Source organism: Lissotriton vulgaris, chromosome 2_1 (assembly GCF_964263255.1).
Source record: "Lissotriton vulgaris chromosome 2_1, aLisVul1.2, whole genome shotgun sequence".
In the NCBI taxonomy this organism is placed as follows: Eukaryota; Metazoa; Chordata; class Amphibia; order Caudata; family Salamandridae; genus Lissotriton; species Lissotriton vulgaris.
In genome coordinates, this window is record NC_141687.1 from 1,194,567,993 (window position 1) to 1,194,590,062 (window position 22,070).

The 22,070-nt window shown below is 44.0% G+C and overlaps 1 protein-coding gene across 2 annotated transcripts in view; it reads right to left on the minus strand.

Annotated features, from left to right (window-relative positions):
* The window catches only part of ZBTB44 (zinc finger and BTB domain containing 44), a 301,958-nt gene that overhangs the window by 101,706 nt on the left and 178,182 nt on the right, over positions 1–22,070 (minus strand). For both annotated transcript variants that reach the window (XM_086956924.1, XM_086956923.1), the window contains 2 exons: positions 16,780–16,864; positions 2,354–2,517 (listed from right to left, as the gene is read on the minus strand). In XM_086956924.1, coding sequence (XP_086813050.1) covers positions 2,354–2,517; positions 16,780–16,864 — 249 coding nt within the window. The remainder of the gene's footprint in view (positions 1–2,353; positions 2,518–16,779; positions 16,865–22,070) is intronic.

A 22,070-nucleotide genomic window follows, 5' to 3' on the forward strand; every position in this document is an offset into this window, starting at 1 on the left:
ATGTAGTGCCCCTTTTAATGGGTCGGGAGCGCTAAAATGGTGGAAGGTAATGCAGGTGGAGCAATGAATATTTTTTATCCAAGCCGTCGTATTAAAACAAATCAACTTCGAGTGAGTATACATTACAGCCGCCTCTCTCTCTGATACACCTCCATTTACATAAGCCAACAGTCGCAGTGTGTCTCGTCAGTCTCCTAGAATTGCTCTCAAGAGTCAAACCCATTTACTCATTTAAAAAAAAAATCCTAATCTGGGGTAATATGAAGTTCGAGTAAACATACAAAAACAGATAATAAAATTGGGAGAACCGTACTATACAATTGTACTTGAAAAGGAAAAACCATTTAGAGGACACTGTGCCAATTGATATTTTCTAGAAAATTATAAGTATGTGCTTACGCAGATAATTACATTTACTTTAAAAGTTAATTCACGGAACATCTTTTGAAAACGCATTTATCACGTACTGTTAGACTTTTTGTTTCTTTTTGAGCGTATATGTACTCTAGGCAGTAACTAGGTACACATCGCCCTCTTGTGGCTTCTGTGTGAGGTTCAGTTTAGATCTGAACGTGTAAATTTAACCCTAAATCTATCTAATCGATACTGGGCAAAAATAATTTGGACACACTAAGAAATAGATCGGATGTAATCCCTTTCGTACAACATATCTTTTTGCTGTTGCATTTTAGAAAACAATTTGTATGACAGTGTAGTTAAGATATTGAAACCATTTTAAAATTCATTCTTCCCAATGCGATTTACGGCTGAGGAATGCAAGGCTGCACTTACTCTAAGTAAGCATTCCAAATGGTGCAGAACCACAATAAACAAAATGTAAACACCATAAACAAGAATACTGAAAACATAAGGTTGAAGCACGTAACAATAACAACAAGCGGCTGACATTGCCAAAGCTGAGTGAAAGAAAATAGTGCTCACACACCAGATAAAGCCTACCATGTAATCTCTGCGAGTACACGATCGATTCCGGATGGGCCGTCCAAAAAGGAGACAGTGTGGTAACCAAGAAGCCTCATTTCCAATCGGAGGCCAGCGTTTAACAAAAAGGATGATGCCAGCCAATCAAAATGATGGACGTGGCATTTTCTCGATCACAATAAGCCTCACAGCGCGAGGAGCGCATGCGCGCTCCAGCGCTAGGCGAGACCTAATGGTACACAACACATGACTACATCTAGTACACTACATTTTCACAACACTAGAACGACGCACTGAAGCAAGGACTCTACCCACTTTTTTTAGCAGACTACATAAAGCAAAAGGTGTAGCTGTTTAAGGTGAATGACTCCCCATTTAACAGTGAATATGCTCCTCCTCATGAACCACCCCTCTGCTGATAGGTCATTAACTGCAGTAGTACCCTGGTCGATAGATGTGTTTATGCTCTACCACTAGAATGCAAGTTGAAAGGCACTTCAATCACAGCAATTACCCGCACTGAAATGGAATGGCCAGAGCCAAGGAACTATGTTCCTCCATTGAGCCAATGATAAGACACCAAGCAGCAGAGAGGTGGAATTGCTGAAAATAATGTAGGAACTTATGATGGAAAGGATGTGACTATGCACCCAAAAGACTTGATTTTCATACTTTTTCAAAACGACTCAGCCCTATTCTAGAGCAAATCAGAATCAAAAGTACAGACTTACTGAGGTTAAATCACAGTCAAAGAAATGTTATCATGCTTGTAAACATAGCTTCACAGGTTAAGCATTTCTCATAAAAGTATATGTTTGATTGAATCAATTTCATCTTCTCTTTCCATAAAATAGGTACGGATACTTGACACTATGAAGCAGAAAGTATATAGCATTGGACGCGATAAAAATAGCACTAAAGGTCTCCTCTTTTCTTCTTGGTTGCCTCAATGAATGCAAAAATTATTAATACAATTTTAATAAAGTCATGTCTTACACTTCTCTTAATTATTGCGCAAAAAATATTTCAATTCTACCTTTCATAAAAAAATACCATTTGCACAACAATGGTTTCCAAGTTCTTAAAACAGCACAAGTAGACTTTGATCTTTTAATAGATTTTTTTTAAAAATTTTACACGGAAGGTGTCTCAAGCTAACAAAGTGATGACTCTCTTAGGGGTTCAGTGCTCCCAATCTGGATTGTGCTTTAGTGCGGACGATAATGAATTTCAGCTTGCGTTTGGCTTGGCAAAATACTGTCCTGCATTGCAAGCAGTATGAGGAAAAGTAACTTTCAGCTTTCATGCCCAGTTTATGGTCTGTAGCCTTTTGGCCTATAGGTTTGGCTGTTATTTTTTTTTTATATATATGGAAGCAACATTTATTGTATGTTGCACTTAGACCTCTTACCAGAATGTATGAGCATGTGCTGTTTCAGATTCTGGATACGAGTGAAACGGACGCCGCAAGTTGGACACTGAAAAGGCCTGTCTGGACCATTTGGGCTGGGCCGCTCTGTACTGCTGGTGGAAGGCGCGATGTAGAGTTGGTACGGGTACTGGATATTGTCCAACCTGAAAGAATAAAAAAATAACATTCAACAATGGATGTACATACAAATGTTTATTAGCATTATAAAGGCTTTTTCCCCTATTATAAAGTATAGGGGGTAGAACAGGAGCAAAGTGAAACATGCAATAACAATAGGACATTAGAACAGGGACTACAAACAAGTGAGATGTCTTCAGGAAAGGAACTCAATAATGCACACTGCAGCAGCGAGAGTAAGAACAATATAAGAGCCAGTCATTCAGTGCTTGACAGAAATTCCGAATGTGTTTGAAAAACTCGGACATCTGGTAGAGAAAAGTTCATTGTTTTGGAGCAAGACTCTATTTAATGAAAATATTGGCTTGTAACATATGATTCTGTTGACCCACAAATCAATATATTATTCCACATCTGAAAAAGATATCGTCAGGATACCATTCCTCAACTAAGACCACAGGTAACCACGATGCCTGGAAATGTTTAACATAACTGTATAATAATTCCTTTTTATAATATTGAAAATATCTTTATTAAATAATTTATAGTTTTTTGCTGAGTTAAGGGCACACATGCCTCTGTGAAATCTCTCCCGACTAAAATTATTCCGACCTCAATACATAGAGCACTTTGAAGTTTTCATTATAACATCGACAACCATGTATTTTACATAGTGCTTTAGCATGGTTTAGACAGGTAATGTAAAACGTGCATAATTAACCACTGTAAAGATTGAAACGTCTACAGTTGTGATAAAGGAAGCCGATCTAGCACTATAACGGACTTGTGTTCAGTACACCACGTCAACTTCTTGAGGTGAAAATGGATTAAATAATTTATAATGAACAAACTGATGCTTAGTAGAAACACTCCACCAAACGAACCTCATAAACAAGGCCAGTCGTAAGCCACAGTGGCCAACCACATATAAAACCATGGTTGTTCCACAATATATAAGCATTCAACTTACACACATAATTAATTTGGTTAATAAAATGTAATGATGACATACATGGCAACATTTTAGAAAAGGAAAATTGTGAGTTTTAGAAAATATTCAGAGGAACTTATTTCTCTTATTGACTATAGAGGCCTGAATCTGGTCTGTTGTCATGTATGGGACTTCTTTTTCTTTAATAACTTTTATTCAGAAACATAGAAGACATCCATGAAAGCATTTCTTCAGAACATACATCAATATTCATTTCATTCCATAAAATAAAATTATGTGCATAAAAAGGTACAGTATACACATAGGCTAAAATTGTTAAAACGTATAGCTACCAAATTTCTAAGAACATTTCTTTAAATACCTTTCCTACCCATGTGTGTTCATACCACCAGACGCATAAGACAATTTGATTATATGTCAATGTTAAAAAACGTATAGAAAATATGTTAGTTATTAAAGTGCAATTTATTACACATTTGTTACCAATTTCTCTTAATCCCGTAAACCATATTGCCTATACCTCTCGGATATACGTACATTATGCCCTGTTCTAAACAGTGACCAGTGACATATTCTTCCTGGCATAAAAAAACTGCCAATAAAAAAAGATAACATTCCACAACAGATCTCTACAGTAAGCAGTGATTGCAAAAATAAGTATGCAATTCGGCATTGTGTAAAGCGTAATGGTCTAATCATCGGTAGGACCTATGGGACATGAAAGGGTGCTGCTGCATGACAGGATTTCAGAAATGCAGATACAAGTTTTTTTTCCCCTCAATTGTCAGAAGCACAGAGAAAGCGCTATGGCATACAGAGAGCTTGTGACAAAAATGCTGTGCAATAGCCTCTAAGAGCAGGTTACTGGCAGTGATTACAACGAGTTTCAGTAGACCAGTCCTAGTCAGCAGAAGCCTGCTGAGGAATCAGAACAAGTTACTTACCTTCGGTAACAATATATCTGTAAGAAACAAAGGTTAGTTATAGATTCCTCACCTTAAAATTACCCCCAAGCGTCATACTGGATCGGGAAGTTTTTAGTCAGCAGTACCCCTGAGCATCTGAAGGTGGCGTCGGTCAACTCTGCATTCGTCGTCGGCGTCTTTGTCGCCGGGATGACGTCGCAGTAGCTACATAGACGCCGCCCTCGTGCGCTAACATCAGTTCTGTACACGACTTTCCACGCCAGAAGCGCAGAGCCATGCAAGACACGAACCACTGATGCACAAAACTAGGACCCTGAAAGGATGTCCTTAACCCTAGAAGTCAGTTTGCTGAACGGGGAGGATGGGTGGGGCGGAAAGGAATCTATAACTAACCAATGTTTCTTACAGATATATCGTTACCGAAGGTAAGTAACTTGTTCATCTGAAAGAAACAGTTAGTTATAGATTCCTTACCTTAGAATAGATACCCAAGCAATACCAACCCCGGAGGTGGGTCTGCGAACTAAGTTCACACCAAAAAGTCCTGGAGAACAGAATGGCAAAAGAAGCAGTCTCTCCGGACTTGGCTGTCCAGGCAGTAGTATTTGTTGAACGCTGCCCACGTAGCTGCCTGACGGATGTAATTTAGGGAGACTTCTCGTTCCAAAGCAGTAGTCGCTGCCATCGCCCTAGTGGAATAGGTGCGTCGCCCTACTGGAGGCTCCTTCATAGCCAAAGAACAGCAGGCTTGGATGCACAGAACAACCCACCTGGAGGTAGTCCGTTTGTGCACGGCCCGACCTTTCTTAGCGCCCAAGTAATCATAAAAGAGCTGGTCATCCACCTGGAATTGTTTGGTGCGATCGAAGTAGAAGGAAAGCGCACATTTTGGATCTAGACGGTGGAGCTCCTCTTCTTCTTTCGAAGGATGCGGAGGGGGAAAGAAGATGGTCAAAGTGATGGTTTGGCCAATGTGGAAAGAAGTAACCACCTTGGGAAGAAAGGAAGGTCTAGTTCTAAGGACGACCTTGTTCGGATGGACAGCCAGAAAGGGAGGCTTGGAAGACAGAGCTTGTAGCTTACTCACCCTGCGTGCAGACGTGATGGCCACCAGAAAGGCAGTTTTCAAAGTGGGAAGTCTGAGAGGACAGTTCTGCAGTGGCTCAAAAGGAGCACATTTAAGATAAGTCAGAACCAAGTTCAAGTCACACTGGGGCATTATGAAGGGAACTGGAGGAAAAGTATTGCCCTTAAGGAATCTATTTACAACAGGGGACTTAAAAAGAGAAAGCTGATCAGGGAGCCTAAGGAAGGCTGAAATGGCAGAGAGGTATCCCTTAAGAGTGCCCAGAGCAGAGCCCTGCTGGGCCAAAGAAAGGAGGAACAAGAGAACCTCAGAAAGAGGGGCAGAAAGAGGATACACCGCCTTTGCTGTGCACCATGCCACAAATTTGTTCTATCTGCAGGTGTATACAGTCTTAGTGGAGGGAAACCTGGCTGCCAAAATGACATCACAGACTTCGGGAGGCAGGTCAAAGAACGTCAACTGCCGCCACTCAATCCCCACGCAAGGAGGTGGAGGCTGGACAGGTTCAGTTGGAGGACCGTCAAGATCCTCCCGAAGAGGCAGTCGGATCGGAAGATAAATGGCCATGTTGAGCAGCTCGGGATACCAGACTCTTCGTGCCAAATCCAGAGCCATAAAAATGACTTGGGCCCGGTCGCGCTTGATCTTCTTCAGCAATCAGGGCAGAAGTTGTATAGGCAGAAATAGCGAGTGCCGCCTTGGAAATTCCAACACAGAGAAATACTGACATTGCGTATTCTCTTCGGTGGTGACTAGATCTAACCAAGGCTCTCCCCACTACTGAAAGAGACCTTGCACCACCTCCGAGTGAAGATGCCATTCATGATCCATCATGCACCTGTGGCTGAGTTCGTCCACCCTGGCTTTCAGTGAACCTGCCAGGTGTTGAACCACCAGGGACATGCCCTGATGTTCCAGCCATGTTCAGAGGCAGAGGGCCTCTTGACATAGGGTCCACTACCTCAACCGCCTTGTTTGTTGCAGTACCACATGGCGGTGGTGTTGTCCATGAACACCTGCACTACTCTTCCCCGGACAGAGGGAAGGAATGCTTTGAGTGCAAGACAGATCGCCCGAAGCTCCAGAAGGTTGATGTGGAGCCCACACTCCGCCGGAGACCAGAGGCATCTGATCTCCGCCTCTCCCATGTGGCCGCCCCATTCTAGAAGGGATGAGTCTGTCACCGCTGTGTGTTCTGGTTATGGAAGGGAGAGGGATCTGCCGTTGACCTAATCCTGGTTTGTTAGCCACCACTGCAATTATTGTGCAGTGCCCTTCAAGATCTGGATGCAATCGGACAGATTCCCCTGACGCTGCGCTCACAGGAACTTCAGGTTCCACAGCAGAGCCCCCATATGCCACCTGGTATGATCAACCAGCAGGATGCAGGAGGCCATGAGGCACAGCAGTCTCAGGGTCATCCTGACCGAAACTCTGGATAGGGGCTGAAAGATCGGAATCATAACCCGAATATCTCGGACTCGCTGTTCGGGAAGATAAACCCGGAACTTCGTTGTGTTCAGAACTGCTCTGATGAACAGGAGCTTCTGAGCGGGGGTCAGGTGTGACTTTGACACGTTGATGGAGAATCCGAGCGAATGCAGGAGTTTGGCGGTAGTCTGGAGGTGGGAGACGACAGCCTGGGGTGAGCTCGCCTTCAACAGCCAGTCGTAAAGATAGGGGTAGACTGGAACTCCTGATCTGCGCAGATGAGCTGCGACCACCGCCTTCACTTCTGTGAACACCCGAGGGGCCTGGTAAGGCCAAAGGGGAGCATGGTAAACTGAAAGTGCTCGTAGCCTTACGTGAACCGCAGGTAATGCCGGTGGGCCAGCAGGACGGGGATGTGAAAGTAAGCGTCCTGCAAGTCCAACGCTACCATCCAGTCTCCAGGGTCGAGGGCAGACAAGACCTGAGCAAGCAGCACCATTTTGAACTTCTCCTTCCGGAGAAAGCGGTTGATGTTTCTGAGATCCAAGATAGGACGCAGGCCTTTGTCATTCTTGGGTACCAGAAAGTAGTGGGAATAGCAACCACAACCTACTTCTGGGGCAGGAACGCGCTCGATGGCACTCTTGGCAAAGAGTGCCGAAACTTCCTGTTGGAGAAGGGCCAGGTGATCCTCCGACATGCAATGGTACTGAGGTGGTATGGAGGGAGGGGTAGTCTCGAAGGGGAGGGAGTAGCCCCTTCGGACTATTTGCAAAACCCACCTGTCCGACGGGATGGTGCGCCAGTGTGGGAGGTGATGGCAGATCCTGCCGACCACTGGCGTTTGGTGGCCGTGAAAGGTCGGACTAAGGGTTTGGAGGCTGCTGCTGCGGGGGCTGGGGTGGACTGGCCCAGCCGTTGCCCCCCAGATCCCCGACAGTGGTTCCCACGTCCCCGGCCGCGCTAGGGCTGAACAGCATGTGCCTGCCTGTGGCTCTGGGCAGGACGTAGCGGGGCACGCCTTCCGCTGCCACAAAAGGGGTGAAAGGTAGTCTGCTCAGGGCGGGTGGTGGAGAGGTCCAAGGACCTGGCTGTAGCCAGAGAGTCCTTAAAGCGCTCTAGCGCCTTGTCTGCCTTGTCGCAGAAAAGGCGACGGCCATTAAGGGCATGTCCATAAGGGTGGATTGGACATCCCTGGAAAAAACAATTGAACGCAACCAGGTGTAGCGTCGATGGGCTATTGACGTGGAAGTGTGGAACTTCGCTGCGTCTCGCCCCTCGGCAACTGCACGGGGGAGTATGGCCTGGGCCTCCTCCGGGCACAGAGGCAGCACCTGCGCCACCGTATCCCACACAGAGTGGGTGTAACAGCCCAACAGACATGCAGTGTTTATCAACCGCAGTCCCAAGCTGGTGGAAGAAAACTGTTTCTTCCCAAGGTGATCTATCTTTTTGGATTCCCTATTGGGTGGTGCAGTAGGGAAGGCGCCTTTAGGAGTGGAGGTTTGAACCTCCAAGCTCTCTGGGAGAGGTAAGTGAGGTCATCGGGGGCCGGGCGGTGGCGTCAGGCAATCATCCTGTTCACAGGAGCCCGTGTTGGCCTGGACCAAGTGACCAAAAGGATGACCGTGGGGGCTTCATTAAACGGCAGCAGGGGCTCCGAAGAGCTCGCTGGCGGTTGAAGGACCTATGTCAGGAGGTTATTCCGGACTACTGGCACAGTAGGTAGCTCGAGGTGGAGAGCCTCGGCCGCTCTACGAAACACCACTGCGTATGATGCTCCCTCCTCCCTAGCCACAGTAGGAGGAGACAACATGCCAAGTTCTGGTGAGGTATCCAGACCACTGACTTCCCGCAGTTCCTCTAGCAAGTCCTGTTCGTTCACCAACTGGTCGGTTAAAGGGTGCCCAGGCACCTCCCAGTCCTCACCCTCCTCTGGCTGCCAAAGTGGTCTCAAAGAGCCAGGGTAGAACAGGGGCACAAAAGTACCCGCCGGGATCGGATCCTGCGTCAGTCGACGCTGGTCCGGCTCCGTGTCTACCTCGAGGTGGAGGCCGGTGTTGACGGCGGTTGGGGACACAGCCGACGCCGGTAGCAGACATGGTGCCGGTGAAATCTGCGCAGTGGGAGGTGTAACGAGGTTGCCTGGCGCCGATCCAGATCCAGGCCTGGATCCAAGGGGACCTTTCGGCACCTAGGCCAAAGCCGCAGCCACAGGCTCAGGGCTCCCAGCCGAATCCGCAGGGCCCGAGGCACACCGGCGGAGTCGGGCTGCTTAAAGATGGCGTGCATCGCTTCGTAGAACTGATGAAGCTGGGCAGGGGTCACTCCTGGTTCAGGGAAGGCGGGGAAGCCGGACCCGACCCTACGGGCTCCGCACGGGGAGCCGTGGAAGGGGCACTACCCGCATTGGCCGATGGACCGGGAGAAGTCAAAAAGCGACGATGCTTCTTCGACTTCTTTTTGTTCTTCAACTTACCTGACACAGAGTGCGAAGACTTAGAGGAAGAATGGTGTTGGCTCCGAGATCGGTCCCTCGACTACCGGCACCTCGAACGACACGGAGCCGACTGCTGGGCCTCGCGTAGCTTTCGGGACCGCTCCCGCAAAGACTTCGGGCCATGATTGGGCAGTCAGAGCACAGCTTGAGGTCGTGGTCGAGCTCCAGGCAGTAGAGGCATAGGAGGTGCAGATCTGTCACCGACATAAGTTGGTTACAGGAACCGCAAGCCTTAAAGCTGGGCATCCCTCGTGCACAAGGAGTCATGTGGACTCAAAAAACAACGAAGTCGGCAAAAAAGCTCCAAAAAAAATTACTGGGGGTACCGCTCTCTCCGGATCTGCACTTGCTGGCACGGAAAAAGAAAGAACTGACGTCAACACGCAAGGACAGCGATGTAGCTACCGCAACATCATCCCGGCGACCACGATGCCGACGGCCAACGCCGAGTCGACCAACGCCACCTTACGACTTGCAGGGGTACTGCTGACGAAAAACTTTCCGGAACCAGTCTGACGCCTGGGGGTAATTCTAAGGTAAGGAATCTATAACTAACTGTTTCTTTCAGATATCGGTAGTCTCCCGCCTAAATTGGGAGGGTTGGCATTTATGTGCTGAAACACCACCACTGGATTTATTTTTCATGCAATGTTAGGTACAGTATTCCTTTGTCAGACCAGGACCTGCTTTGGCAATACACTATTAAAGCTGCAAAGCAGGAGATATGAAATGTTGACAACTAATGCTACTCGTTAGCCCTTTTCTGAATGTTTCTTGTTTCACTGGTCCTCATACCGACTAATATCGCGTTACTTTTTACACTTTACACTGACAAGCCGAAATATCTATTATACGCAGCAAAAAATTATATATTTGCATTAACATTATTTGGTTTATAGTGTAACAGCCTTGTATCTCTTGGTCTTGAGCGACGGAGGCATTGAAAACTGTCAGTAGGCATTAAAGAGGTTCTCCAGAAAGGGCTTTGATGATGGACATCATCTTCATTTGAGGTGTCTTTGATGAAATTCAGTATATCAGTGAGATCTGCAAGACATGGGGTGTTGTGTAGGAAAGTAGTATCTGCTTCTTATGGTTAACCCCATTTTTTTTGCTTGAGGTCTCATTGTTTTTGACTAGCCTGACTGGGATCCTGCTAATCAGGACCCCAGTCTATCTATGTACCCAGGGTATCGGTACCCCAGAGGGCTCTCATAGGATGAAGCATGTATTATGCCACCCATGAGAAGCCATGCAAAATGGCACTCTAAGTTTCCTACTGCAGCCTGTGTAAGATGGTGCTTGCACCACTTACTTTAGATATAGGCTCACTATATCTAATGGTCACTACACTTAAAACTTATAAGTCACCCCTATAGCAACGCCATATCAATCCTGAAGGTAGGTTGCTGGGTTTTATTTGAGAGGGTGCCCCTGCACGAGCAGAGCCCCTCTGCAGCCCTTAGAGACCATTCTCACTGGTTGTCTGTGTCTCAGTAAAGACATATAGGTAGAGGTGCATGATAACCTTGCTGTAAATGCTATCTCGAAAATGCCTACATATAAACATATTGTGTTTGGTATCAAACACCTTGGAATTAAACCTCCACACCAGTAACTGGTGTGGGAGGTATGTTTCCATCCTTCAGAAGTGAGCTTCGTGGGGTCACCGGTCTTACCGCTACCAGACTCCTTGACCCAGACAGCACAAAATGGATGCTGCCAGCCAGAGACACATTTCTGCCCTCATGTGGCTGAGCCAAGCTCGAGCAGAGGAAGGCAGCACAATAGGCATCCTGTCACAGTGAGGTGTGACCACCTCCCATCCAGGGTTTAGTGTATTATTATTATTATTATTATGTTTCTTATATAGAGCCTGAATCGATCCCCGAAGGGGTATCTCCGCGCTTGCCTTGGGAACCCGTCCTGGCTTTTCCCTGTGAGATAGCCCCTACAGGGTATCCCCAAGGTGAAAGCCAGGCATCCCGCCGCGGGGGGCCGTTGTTTGTATTGGGGCTGGGTGGGTGCACTCTGAGAGTGCCTGAAAGTCTGCACTGGGGGCACATTTGGTGTCCCTGTGCATAGTCCAGCTCAAACCAGTTCAGGGAGCCATTGGCTCCTGCTCTGGCGCGGAACTGGACAAAGGACATGGGTGTAGCCAGCCCTCTGTCCTGCCCCTCCCTTAGGAGGATCTCCTGAATCTGTCCAACCCTCTCCCGTGGGTACAAAAGGGCTTACCGGGTTGTAAGACTTTAGATTTTACGTGGACAAGATTCCACAAGAAGAAACCACTGACCTACGACCGTCTGGACACCTTGGATTTCGCTGGACCGCGACTGGGCTCGACTTCGTCCCCCTTTGCTTTATACAGGCTCCGTGCAGGACCTGTGGTGCACTTAAGACAACAGAAGAATCTCCCTTGGAGTGAAGGAGTTACTCACCTGCTTTGCAGGCATCTAAAGCATAACTGACTGGTCTGCTGCTCCTCAGCTCCTGCAGACTCTGAAGACTTCAGCAACACATGAGGTGGGTTCCTGAAGGTCCCCGAGGTCGATTTGCCCTCTCACCGAGTTTGAGGCTATTATCCCTCGTGTGGGTTACATAACCCGAACCCCTGTGCACCGCGTCCAATTGCAAGTGCATATGCTTGATGGCGATTCCCGACTTGTGCATTGGACTCCGTGAAGTCCTGAGCAGTATTTGCACCAAAGAACTCCGGCCTCCTCGCACCTTGTGCTCCGTGGGCTGGTGTTTTGCAATCTAGCTCGAGGTCCCCTCGCGACTCCTGGCTATCCGACCTGTGGATCATCTTGATTGTTCTTGGGCTTTCCTGGTTGCTCCAGACAAGCTCTGACTACCCATTACTTGGGAGTCCCCTGGACCTTGCTGGTCCACACCGTAACCTGCTTGTCCTTCCTGTGTGGGTTGCTGTTGCCAAAGCTTATTGGTGCTCCCGCCTGCCACTGACCCCTCAGCACTTGACATCCTTTGTGGGACAGCTCACCTCCGGCTCCTGGTCGTCCTCGACATTTCCTGGTCCTCGTGGCTGCAGAGTCCAGCATCTACGCACCTGAAGCACCCGACATCGGTGGGCATTCGTCTACCGACCCCACTCTGAAGTGACCCAGACTCTGTCCCCTCCCCTTTCAGGTTCCTTCTTTTCAGAATCCAGGCTTGGATTCCACCAGACCTTTTTCACCTTCACAGCAGCAGTACTTCTTCGCTTCCTTCCATAGAGAATGACTGAGGTTTCCGACACCACTTCAGACCTATGCACCCGGCTCCTCAGGATAGGTAATTCGGGTACTATGGTATCCACGGGTGGGGTGGCACCCTAAACTCTTAAGTTCCAAAGGATTTGTTCGAAGTTCTCCTAGAAGGGTCCTTAAACTTTAAAAGTTTAACCGCAACTTCCCCATAGAATTGTACGGAGCCCGCAGTCATGTTCCCACACTGCACCCGGCCTCCGTGGAGTCCCTGTCTACTCACCTTGGGTGGTTCCTTGGGGTACCAGCGATTCTACGTGGTCCAGACCTTGTCTTGATCTCAGTTGTAAACCTGTTATAGCACTATTTTAGGTTATGGTTCAGTCTACCCCTGGAGCCCACTGTGTATTGTGCTACTTACAACTGTTCTATTGATTTCGTATTGTGTGCTTTGTGTTCCATCCTCGTGTAGAGGATAGTAAAGAATATTATATTAGTGAATACATATTTTTATATAACTACTGTGTGGTTCTCCTTCATTTAGTCATTCAGGAGGTGATATGCTGGGGTAACAAGCTGCTTTACATTCCTTCAACATTAAACCTGAAGGTTGCTCTCCATAGCTACCACTAGGATAGCTTTCAATAAGGTTATCTTTGACCGAATATATCATAAGGGTCGTGTGGATTGGTACAGGGTGCCCACTTTAATTACTGGACAGCATATACCAAGCCACTTTCTTACAATGGCCACTACAGTATTGATTTTGCCAATGTGCTGTCGCATCTTCTGTATTACTTCACTGAAAAAGAGGTTGATAGCACAGCACTTGTATGTGGACCATAAAACAGGAGGGTCAGGTAAAGGTTTGATGAACAGCTTGATTGATTTGATGAGTGTCCTATTGGCAACTTCACTGACAGTGTTGGTACAGTACTTGCCTACTCTAGAAATTCCTATAGATTTGTATAAACTCGGGGTGTTTATTGTAGATCCAACAGGGCTGGATTCAGACCAGAATCCCATGAAATCCATATAAGAATAATTTACTTACAATGAAATTGTGTTAACATCCTGATGGTGTTTGTTATTGTACCAGATAACAACCAGACAGAATTGTTAATTCCGGCCTTATTATCTTCCTGCAAAGTTCAAGGGAAACTAAGAATGGAGCTGCAAATGTTGCCGTCTCAACAGTACACCCCATAATCCTTACTATAGCATACTTTACAGAATCGACCAACTGTCTTAAAAAGACCACTCCATATCAGCATGTACAAAACATGGCAGCAGAGGTACAATGCTGTCCAAAAGGAGACAGGCTTCGGACAAGCCATCAGATAATAGTTCACCTACTGAGATCAAAATAAAAGGCCTACTTCACACAAACCTTATCTGTGATAAGGAAACGACGCCCAGGCATTCAAGAGTGCCACAAGACCTATCAAATGACAGATGGGTTATATAAATTGAATTATTATACCAATGCTACCTCATTTTTGTACCATCATTCTACATGAATTAGTGCCAGGAAGATGATCATATTAGCATGCTGAGAAATCTCCAGGGTGAACATAAGCCCAAATTGTCAATTTCAATTTGGAACGCAAAATGCTTGGCAGGGCATCGGGACCACTGTCAAAAATATCTGAAAATCAAGCATTCTGACACAATGTGGATACAACTTGCAGGTTGCTCCCAGCACCTGAAGCAAGATGAGGACTCAATCTCAAAAATCTCTCTTGACTGCATCAGTCATTGCTTGGAGATGATGACCTTTCCGAGACCTGCAACAATCTTGCTTCAGCTGTCTTTTTCTTGAAGTCCCAAGGTTCCCTTTTCTATTTCTCTCTCAACCTCCCCATGGTGTTTACTGCAGAAAATGCTGTACGTGTTCAATGCAATCTAGTAATCACCTTGTACTTCATATACAGGAGGATAAGCAATTTGAGAACCTGTTTGCTCTGTAAACTTGGTGTGTAACAGCCCAAAATAGGCTGAGATGAGCAGAAACTGTGAAGTATTTAGTATGTACTGCTAATATAAAAGAGTATGGTAACCATAAAGGAAATTGCAGTCAGGTGTTATAAAGGACTCTTTACAGTGGCTAATAATTTTACTTTATACAGTTATAACAACAGTCTTTGAATGTTACGTAATTCACACAACAACATCAATGAACTACATACAAGAGGTATGTGACTTTCATTTCAACACTGCAAAACCGACAAAACAAACTAAAGAAGAATTTTAGAAAGTTTAACAATTTATTGATACAATTACAGCACCTCAATAGAGCGATGAAGATAAAGCCTAATCTAGATTAGCAATGTGTACTTTATTCAGGCTGTTAAAAACATGCATAATTTTTAAAACTGGAAAATATTTGTATCATATTACCGACCAAAGAAAACAGTCCCCCAGAAAAAATGTGGTGATCTAGAAATGTCTATAGATTTTTATGTGATGGGGTGACTAACGTAGATCCAATAGGACCGAATACAGGCCAGATTTTCAAGATAGCCATATAAGAACAATTTACTTACAATTAAACTAAGTGGGACTTATTTACAAATTCAGTTAGTATCCTGAAAACTGACCATCTAGGAGCAACGTAGGAAATCCCCGATATTCATACTAAAATAGAGAGTGCATGTTAATTTGATTTTTTGCAGCAGTATGATTCATAAAAAGATGCATATGTACTAAATAATACCTCGATAACGCCTTGTCCAATATCAAAGATACACTTTGACATCATAACTATTTCTCGTTCTTGCCAGAAGTAATCATTCACCCAAAGGAACATCTCTTTTGTCAGTTTGATGTACGGCTAAAATATGAAGCTGCTTCGTTCATCACCTGTGCCAGCATTAATTTTTACTACAAATAGCTAAGGGGATATGTAGCTACTAAATATTAAGTTTACTCATAATTTCTCAATTAACTTTGTCACTTCAAGTCTAAGGGAGATGTCCTGCGCCAACTAAAGAGCTCTGTGATCATTTACCATAAATTTAAAAGGCCAATTATATTTCACTATATTCAGAAGCACTAGGAAACAAGCATGTGTGGTTCATCACAATAATTTAAGATCACTCATGGGGATCCAGTGTCTCAAAGTCCTACAAAGAAGACTTTTCAAGTTTGTTAAATAAGAAACAAGGGTCTTGAACGATTCAATGTAGAGTGTAGTGCTGTAAAATAATAAATAATATCTGGGCAAAGAGATTAGGTTACACGGCTTTGCTTACTTTATCAGTAAAAATGGAAACTTGGTTCAAGCCTCACATCCAGACAAAATTGTATTTCGATCTGGTCCAAAGTGAATCTACACACCTTTCCATTGAAATTTGATTTCTGAGAAACATAAAGGGAGGGTCTCTTTCAACATATAGAAGAACGCTTCAGAGTCATGCAATCAGATGGCACTGTTAGTGACCTATCAAAGATTAGTGTTTTGCTCTCGAGGTCATTTACTCGAGGCAAGCTTTATTTCTAGATGGAAAAGGGTTTTCAAAACAATGGTTTACAGAATAGCAAAAAGTCTTAGTAGTGAATGTCAATGTTTTGAGCTTTTTCCCAATTAAGCGGAGAAGATTTCCATAACTTCAGTTTCATGAAAACCTAGAATTTATTAATCTTTGTTTTAGGATATCATTATAATTCAAAAAAATGTGTTGATGGTAGGTGTGGCCATGGTGTTCACTTTAGGAACAAGCAAAGAACATGAAATCAAATGAAAACAAACAACCAAAGAGACTGAAAAATGCAGTATCAAAAGAATGAAATAAATAATGTCAAACAATAAATAGGATGACACAGATGAAACTGGATTAATGGGATCACACAAATTATGGGGTTACAAAACATTACACTAAAGGTCTACATCCGATTTAATACAAGATCCTCAAGAAAAAGGTTTTTGGCAATAAAAAAACGACACAATGAAAAACAGTTTAAAATGTAACCCGGTCACTCGCACACTTGAAGGTTTGGTGTTGCATTTAAGATTTTCGGTTACCATTACACTTTTTTTTCTGAGTTTCAACCGGGCCTTCCTCACAGTACTGCACAACATACACACATGTGCAAGTCTACAAAAATTCTGAGTCAAACAGAGCAGTGCATCGAAGGTAGAACAACATTTAGCAATGGACAGTTTGTGCTCTACTTAGGAACATACCGATCGTCATCGTCTGGGTGAACATTTGGGCCACTGGTGCTTTGGAGTGTGGGTAGTCCCTCAGTTACCCCTTCATCGATGGAGCCTGTATCAAGATAAAACAAACCTAGTTAGTCTACAAAGGAAAAGGTAAAATCAGTACCCTTTAAATAATTTTATCCTGGTTCAGCAGTAGGACTGCAAATACACTTGCGTTGCAAGTGCTTTTTATTAGTTACAAGCCAACCAGTCAGTCAAGAGGCTCTGGATTCAAATTCGAAAAGACTTCTATAGTAAGCATTATAAGACACATCATTCACAAAGGGATTGGTGAATTAAGAAGGAAATGCTGCTTACTTGTAACACTTGTTCTCTAGTATGGACAGCTTTGTTGTATTCAAAATGTACAGAATATGTAGTTACCATCTAAGTAATCTCAAGCACAAAACACCTAACATTTAGGTACAGAGCTTGGCAATATGCTAAAAAGGTATGTGTGCCAGCTTGAAGAGTTTTCTGGATTCACACGCTGTGTATTATTCCGCCATTCAGAGGTTGGGTCCAGAATTTCTTTGTTTTTTTCCCTTTTCTTTGGCAGCTTCGTTGACTACCATTTTGGCCTTTTGAAAAAACTACCCTTCCTGTGGGTCTCCTGAGGTTACAACCTCATTTTTTGAAGGTGCCCCTCTGTTATAGGGCTCCCATAGCCCCGGCATCTCATTTTCCTTCTTTATTTGTTGAAGTGATTGGTCTACCTCACTTCCAAACAGGGCGTCTGCTGTGAAGGGTCTGTTAATTATTGAGGTTTGCACCTCTGATATCCGGAGCCACCCGTGCCTTCTTAATGTTGGGCTTGTGCACATTTGTCTGCTGGCTGCATCCGCTGCGTCTAGTGCTGATTTCAGGCAGGTGTTTGCTGCTGTTTCCCTACTGTAGGATGGATTTTGCACTCTTTTTATCCTCTTATAGGAGCTTGTTCATCAGTTCTTCAATGTCATCCAATTGTTGGTGGCCATACTTGGGCAGGAGGGCATTGGAGTTTGCAATGTGCCATTGCACTCCTGCTTCTTTCTCCATCTTTCTCCCCACCATGTCCATTCTTTTGCTTTCTCTCTCTCGAGGTGGGCCAGTGGAGGAGTGAGCGTTGCTCCTTCTTCTTGCCGTGGTGACCATGATGGAGTCTGTCACTGGGTTTACATGAAGGTATTTACAGTCCTTTCTGGAAGGTTTATATTTTTTCTACACCCTTGGGGTTACCCCTTTTGCTGAGACAGGCTCCTTGAAAGCCTCCTTGCTCTCGTCCAGGATGCTTGTTAGCATTGGGAGGGACTGTGTCCCCTTGGTGGATGGTGCCAAAGTCTCTAGGAGGAAACAGGCGTCTCCTTTCTCCTCTTCTAAGGGGACCCCGAAAGTGTCAGCTGCTCTCTTATTGAGGCTGTTGTAGAGGCTATGTTGTCTGTGGCGCAGCTTTCGAGGGATAGCTACAGACCTCTTCTTCTGGGCTGTCTGTGTCAAAGTCGTTCCATTCTTCCTCAAAAGTCCCCGAGGCTTCTTCCTCTTCTGAAGTGTTGAGCTACTCTTCGACATCCTTTTCGTGAGGTTCTGGGGTCACTGGAGCTTCGAGGATATCTTCCTCCTTTTTTGGTGTTATCGGTGGAGAGTTTCGCAGGATTTCGGAATTCCTTCAGTGATTCATTGAACTCTTCTTGGGTGTGGTGGATCCTGCTTCCGAGGTTGTGGTCTTTACCATTGCTGCCTCTCGTTCGGCACTTGCCTTCGCCGATTTTGAAGATCTTTCCTCATTGTTATCCATGGGGTGGGATCCCTGAGTTTCTTTTTGCCACGGCTGACCCTTGGTCATCATTTTCTTCGATGCCTGGGCTGCCTTTTGCACCTTCTTTTCGGGGCCCTTGGTTTCCAACAGATGAGAGTTTCTTACCTTGTCTGTCTACTTCTCGGTGTCCTTCGTCACCTTCTGAGAGGTACACCTTTTCTTGGCATACCCTTTAGAGGACCTCGACGTCTGGCCCCACGTGTGTTGATTCTGCTGCTACTCCCTGGTTGTCCTTCTCGTTTGAAACGGCCAAATCATCTAAGTGTAGAATTGGCACAATGGTCTTCCAATATTATATTATGTGGAGATTTTAATTTACATTTGGAAGAAACATTCGACATTCACAGTAGCACTCCATATAAGGGTAGGAAGAAGAAGGTATTTGCAGCACTTAAAGGGATCATCCAAGAATATAGACTATCCGATGTAGGGCATGAGAAAAGGGCAGGGATGTTTGGGTATACTTTTTTTTCTGCTCCGCATCAAAGATTTTTTAGATTAGATTATTGCTTTGTATTTAAGGGCTTATACAATGACCTAGCTCAAGTGGAATATGGGGTTCTTCCAAAAATTATCTCAGATCATAATCCTTTAATGCTTAAGTTTGAATTGAATATTTCTAATAACTCTCGTTCATGGTCTTTTGATCGTAAACTATTGTACGACTTATCTTACATTGACCATATGAACACTTGGATCCCAGAATTTTTTTCTAACAATAAAGGTACTGCTTCTCCTGAAATAGTCTGGGATGCTTTCAAATGTGGGGTTCGGGGTGAAACATTGAGTTATTCAATAAGTAAACAAAAGGAAGCTAGACTGCAAGAAAGTTCTGAAATTAAAAATCTTAGATCCCTAGAGGTTCAACTTATGCAAGCATGTAACCAAGGATTACCTACTGAAAGTGTTATAAAGAAATTAACAACTCTGAAAGTCAAGATACATCAACGATTTGCCACACAGTTTGCGCAACAAGTCTCTGCCTTCAGGACAGAGGTCTACGAAGTTGGAGAAAATTCTGGTAAACTCCTGGCAAAGAGGGCGAGACAAAAAGCTACATTTGCTAGTATCAATATTATAAATAATCACACAGGGACGACTGTTAGCAAATTAGAAGATATTCTTAGAGTATTTAGTGCTTTTTATTCCAAGTTGTATGCTGACGATGATCGCCCTGATTGCTCAGATCAGATTAATCAGTTTGTTGACTCAGTTTTGAATTCTACCCTATCTAATGAAGAGAAGGAGAAACTAGACTCACCATTCACTTTGAAGGAGATTGAACTCTCTCTAATGTCGCTAGCTTCAGGAAAAGCTGCAGGTCCCGATGCCATTCCTTTAGAATTTTACAAATTCTTTAGGAATGTTCTAAAACTAGAATTATTGGATTTATGTTTGAATGCACAGCAAGGTAACGCCCCTCAATCATGGCATGATTCTATAATCACGGTGTTTCTTAAAAAAGGCAAGCCTCCGTTATTACCCTCATCTTTCCGTCCTATATCACTTATAAATACCGACAGTAAAATCTTTTCTAAAATTTTAGCTTTACGACTATCTAATATCATCTCCCCTTTACTTTCCATTTACCAACATGGCTTTATTCCTGCTAGAGACACTGCCGATCACATTCGGCGTGTGATTTCTTTCTTGGATTGGTCTCAAGCAACTCGGTCTAATATTGGACTCGTATTTCTAGATGCTGAGAAAGCTTTTGACCGGGTTGCTTGGGGCTACCTTTGGGAAATCCTGTCCAGGAAGGGACTAGGACAAGGCATTATAAAAGCTTTAAAAACTTTGTATATTTCCCCTAGAGCGTATATCCGTATTAATGGGCAATTATCTTCACCTTTATTAATGACTAGGGGCACCCGACAGGGATGCCCCTGTTCTCCCCTACTTTTTGCTTTTTATATTGACCCTCTAATTAATCGTTTTTTTTTAGAATCTAACATTAAACCCATACACTTAGCTAATATTAATTATCGAGTCTTAGCCTACGCTGATGATATTGTGATTACCACTACGGACGTTCAAACAGCTTTACCTACTATTGATGAGATAGCTAAACAGTTTGGGTTTTTTTCTGGCTATAAACTCAATTTGGAAAAAACACAAATTCTTTGTTCAGGAGAAAATCCACCTGCAAACATCTCTATCACTCCAGAAGTCACATACTTAGGAATCAAAATCTCTTTACCCATAGAAAAGATACCAGAACGCAACCTAAACCCTATAGTAACCCAAATTAATACTTCACTGCAGCGCCTGGATCATCTACACTTATCTCTCTTTGGTAGACTTAACATTCTAAAAATGTTGATTCTACCAAAAGTATTATATTTGTTTCGCACAATAACATTATATTTTCAACTGCTTTCCTTTAGAAATTTAGAGAGAACTATTTTCCGGTTTCTATGGGGTTATAAACGCCATAGGAAAACTGCTAAAAAAAATGATTCTCAGCAATGAATGTGGCGGATGGAATGTCCCTTATTTTCTTTTTTATTATTTTTCTGCCGCTTTGCAATACATTAGCCCCCTAATTATGGGAGATAGAGTGGACCTGCTGGATTATCAGACTCCATCAATTTATCAAATGATCATGGGTGAGAAAGTTAAGGGCAGCTTTTTGAGAATGGTAGAGCCCAGTTATCACAAGAAAACTAAGTATAAGATACTGAAGTCAGCTTTTGGAGTCTGGCAAAAAGTCCGAAAACATATAAAACTAAGGAAACTAAATTTTTACACTCCCCTTACATCAAAGGATCTATTTCCCAAAATTTTCCATGATTTAACCATGTATAGATGGCAGCAGAAAGGAATAAGGTATTTGGGTGATTTATTTTATAATGGTCAAATGGTTTCATTTCAGGATCTAATGAATAATTTCTCTGTGGGAAGAAATGATTTTTTTAAATTTCTTCAACTCTGTAGCTTTCTGCAGAATCATCCTTTAATTCCTCCAGTTAAAACTCCATTGTTAGAGCTCTTGCAAAAAAAAACCCCGTATAGGAGCTATTTATTTAAGTTTAATGCAGGAATATGGGGATGACTTAGGTCAATGTCAGTTGAAATGGGCTAACAGTTTAGGTATACCAGATGTTGATATTTTATTGTCGATTAAAATGGCTGCAGAGTGTCTTATAACCGGGATGATGAAATCCCAACATTTTATGTGCATCCATAATCTTTATTACACTCCAAGTAAAATTGTTAAGTGGAGCACGACGGCAGGTACGACCTGCAGTCGGTGTGGGTTATATGCAGCCGATGAATTACACATGTTTTTTTTTGCTCTAAACTTTCATTGCTGTACCAACATATTGAAACCTTTTTATCTATTATTTTGAAATGTGAGATTAAGATAACTCTGCACTCACCCAGCTGATAGCTCCTCCAGCGGGTAGAGACGCCCCTGAACAGCGACTCCTTCGCTGCACCGACCTAAACGCTCGAAAAAGATAATTGCACCGCC